At 50.5% G+C, this 4,083-nt stretch overlaps 1 protein-coding gene across 1 annotated transcript; it reads right to left on the bottom strand.

Moving 5' to 3' along the window:
- Positions 1-2,493: 2,493 nt before the first annotated feature.
- On the bottom strand, positions 2,494-3,498 carry LOC125522855 (auxin-responsive protein SAUR72). Its single transcript, XM_048687895.2, has one exon. The coding sequence runs from the start codon at positions 3,481-3,483 to the stop codon at positions 2,941-2,943; it is 543 nt and encodes a 180-aa protein (XP_048543852.2). The 5' UTR covers positions 3,484-3,498; the 3' UTR covers positions 2,494-2,940.
- Between the last annotated feature and the right edge of the window lie 585 nt (positions 3,499-4,083).

The following is a 4,083-nucleotide window of genomic DNA, read 5'->3' as shown; positions in this document are numbered from 1 at the left end:
CCTGCGTGGGATTCCTGGCATGTCTGAGGGGTGCCAGGCGAATATGTCTCAATTCTCGCGCAGGAACTCTCGTAAGGCAGCGTCCACGGTGGGGTTTAACTGTGCCCCGATGGAGGCTGTTTTTGTAGGGTTCGTTGGGTGGACTTGGAATTTGACTATTTCATCCGCTGGTTTAAAAGAGGTGGACTTGGATTTCTTGTCAAGTATCACGTCGTCCCTGTCCACTATGGAGCGTAGCGCAGTTAATTCCTCAGCCGAAAGTGCTTAGGATAGTGCCTCGAGGGCCAATGCGGCTGTTTTGTTTTCGACGCGGAGTGCTGTCTCCGGATCACTAGCGAGAGTGAAGATTCCGTTGGGCCCGGGCATTTTGAGCTTCATATACCCATAATGGAGTATGGCTTGGAAGATCGTGAACGGCTCCCGTCCTAAAAGGACGTGGTATCCACTACTAAACGGGGCCACTTGGAATATAATTTCTTCGGACCTATAGTTCTCCGGCGTGTGGAATACCACATCTACTGTGATTTTCTCAGCACAGCGTGCTTCCCGACTAGGGATGATTCCTCTGAATGTTGTGCTGCTTTGCTCGATGCGGTTCGAGTCTATTTCCATTTTTTGAAGAGTTTCCTCATAGATGAGGTTTAATCCACTTCCGCCGTCCATGAGTACTTTGGTGAGTCGAAAGCCGTCCACAATTGGACTGAGGACTAGTGCAGCTGGTGCTCGGGCTGTTCAGAATTTAGGTTCGTCACTGGCATTGAAGGTAATAGCCGTGTCACTCCATGGATTCATTACTGCCACATGGCAGATTTCAGCAAGGCTGCGGAGTGTTCACTTGCGCCTATTATTTGATGCAAAGGTTTCTAAGACTGTTAATACCGTATTGTTATCCACGGGATGGTGATCTATGACATTTGGGATGAGAAGATCCTCACCACTTTTGGCCACCTGCCGGACTATCCAACATGCTCTAAGGCTGTGTGTTGGTATGGTATCCGCTGTACTATGAATCTTGCAGGGTCCGTTGAGCCATCCCTCCAATACGGTTCCACGCCCTGTAGAGGGTTTTTGCTTCTTTGTAATTAACTCGGGTGTCTTATGATAGTGCACCATTTTACTTCGGACTGGGTGTATATTCGGAGCCAGATTATCCCAAAATTTCGTTTCGGTTTTCCAGGCACTTTCCATCGCACAGTACTTTCGTACTATGGACGCCAAGTCGGTGAAGCGTGATATGTCACGGCGACTTATGGCGTTACGGATTCCCTTGTCCGTGCAGTTATTGCAGAAAAGTGAGACTGTGTCTTCCTCGCGGCAGTCCTTAACCTTATACATCACAAGGAGGAATCTGGCCCAATAATGATGTACTGTTTCATGGGGCTCTTGCCTGATGTGGGAAAGATCGTTTATGTCTGGGTGGGTGGTGGTTTTGAGTCCGAACCCCTACCCGATCTAAGACCCAGGGGCCGAGGAGTTTCCGATCTTGGAAGTTCGGATTCTGGGATGTTGCCCGATGAGTCTGGCCTGCTGTCTGACTCTAGGTTCAGGGCTTGGGTGATGTCCTGCCGTAAACGGGTATCCGGCTCGGAGAGCTCAGGAATCCGGACATAGTTAGTCCTCAAGGTAGAGGAAGAATCGCCGCATTGTTCCTCCACCACCGCGACATGATGGGTGATCGGTGGAGAGTTAATCTTCCTTTGATCAGGTTTAAGCCCAATCCGGTCATAGTCTGTAGCGACTCCCAAGGCGGCGACACGATCCAAGAGCTCGTTTAGGGAAGAGAGCTCCATTGGATCCATCTGCTTGGCGAATTCCGAGCCAACGTGGAGGCTGTTTTCGATGACCCGAAAAGTCAGCGTCGGTGCAGCGTCCGAACAGGCGGTCATAATAAAACTGCCTAGCCGGAGAGTTTGGCCGACAGCCAGGGCTCCCCTGGCGGTAATGTTGTTTTTAACAACGAGATGAGGCATCCTTCCTTACAGCGACGGCACAGAGGAACTCTCAATGAAAGCACCAATGTCGGTGTCAAAACCGGCGGATTTCGGGTAGGGGGTCCCGAACTGTGCGTCTAAGGCGGATGGTAACAGGAGGCAGGGGACATGATGTTTTACCCAGGTTCGGGCCCTCTTGATGGAGGTAAAACCCTACGTCCTGCTTGATTTATTCTTAATAATATGAGTTGTACAAGAGCTGATCTACCACGAGATCGGAGAGGCTAAACCCTAGAAGCTAGCCTATGGTATGATTGTCTGCTGTCCTACGGACTAAAACCCTCCGGTTTATATAGACACTGGAGGGAGTTAGGGTTACAAAAATTCGGTTACAAAGGAGGAGATATGCATATCCGTATTGCCTAGTTTGCCTTCCACGCCAAGTAGAGTCGCATCCGGACACGGGACAAAGTCTTCAATCTTGTATCTTCATAGTCCAACAGTCCGGCCAAAGAATATAATCCGGATGTCCGGATACCCCCTAATACAGGACTCCCTCAAGTAGCAAAATCATCCATTTCACTCACATAAAGCGAACCTTGCGGCTTACATGATGTGTTTGTCATGACCTCAAAATCCCTACCAAAAGAAGAGGAAGAAGAAGCTCCATTAATTGCAGTTACCAGAGCTTGATCTAGAGCTACCTACAAGAACACCAAAAAGAAGATGAAGAAAAAGAAATTACTACAGCCCTACTTCCCACAAGACAGCAGGTACTAAAATTGTTGAGCTGCAGTAGAAAATATGGCGGAATCCCTATTCTACCCTCCACCAACCAGGTGTGGCCTCTTATGTACAGCATCCACGCAGGGGTAGATTGGTCAGCACGCAGCAGCTGGCAATTGGCTCTGCTGGTTCACCGATTTGCCTTCGCCAGGGGGCAAATTTCCAATCACGCCCTCCACTCCATGGCAGCCGAACGAGGAGGGTGAAACGGGGAAGTGCTAGGCTAATAGTAGAGCGCGGCATCGTTGTCGTCGGTGGCCTGGCAGCCGGGGTCGGAGAGGCCGAGGAGGAGGCGGCGGAAGTTGGCCACGGCGCAGGGGATGCGGAGCGCTCCTGGGTGACCGTAGCCGTACTCCTGCGCGGAGCGCCAGAGCAGGGCCTTGAACGCCGGCTGGCCCAGGAGCTCGGCGCGCACGGCGAAGCGCTCCACGGGGCCGCCCTCCTCGCCGACGCACACCGGCACGTGCCCCTGCGGCACCCGCGCGCCTCTGCTGAGCCTTCGCGCGCCGAAGAATGAGGACGAGGGAGAGGAGACTGCGGAGGAGCCCTTGGCCGCAGCGTCGGGCCGGAGCGGCTGGTACGCGGCGGCTGCGCAGGCGTCGGCGGCGGCCACGCGGGAGAGCCGGCTCAGCAAGCGCTTCATGTTGTTGCTGCTTCGGTCGACGGCGGAGACCTCGAGACTCTTGGAAGCGGAGGCGGGTTCTTGGCGAGGGATGAGACTAGAGGTGAGTGAGAGGAAACAAGGCGTTTGTACTGAGGCGGCCATGGTGGCTCCTCCTTATATAACGGGAGAGCTGGAGGTTGTGCGGCGTTGCACAGGTCCTCTTGCCATTATTTTTCTCCGTTGGCATTTACAAATTCATTGCTTGGAATGGAATGTATCACCTCTGTTCCGATTACAAGACATTTTGTATATTTTAATATAGACTACATACAGAATAAAATTAGAGACTAAACACAGTAAATCACGTCTATATACATCTGATTCAGAATTCTTTTAGAATATCTTATAGTTCGAAACCGAGTGAGTAGAATTTATTTAGCAAGCCTGCTTCGGCTACAAGACGTTGCTTCCTTCATTTCAAGATTTGGACCCATTTCATAAAAAAATTAGAGAACTTCGCAACAACGAAACTGTAATTGGTTATGAATAACATCTTGTTCCAACTTAAGATTATGAAAAATGGTTGGGGATCGTTCTCTCCTTCATTTCTCAAACAGGTGCACTCCCTCCGATCCATATTACTTGCCGCAGTTTTAGTATAACTTTACCCATATTGTTGCCGCAACTTTAGTACAAATTTTGTGCTAAAGTTGTACTAAACTGTCGTCAGATAATATGGATCAGAGGGAATAGTATATTTTC

Source organism: Triticum urartu, chromosome 7A, assembly GCF_056163025.1.
Source record: "Triticum urartu cultivar PI428250 chromosome 7A, HENAU_Tu73, whole genome shotgun sequence".
Classification (NCBI taxonomy): domain Eukaryota; kingdom Viridiplantae; phylum Streptophyta; class Magnoliopsida; order Poales; family Poaceae; genus Triticum; species Triticum urartu.
Note: the sequence above shows the minus strand (reverse complement) of the source record. Positions and strands in the feature narration are given on the sequence as shown.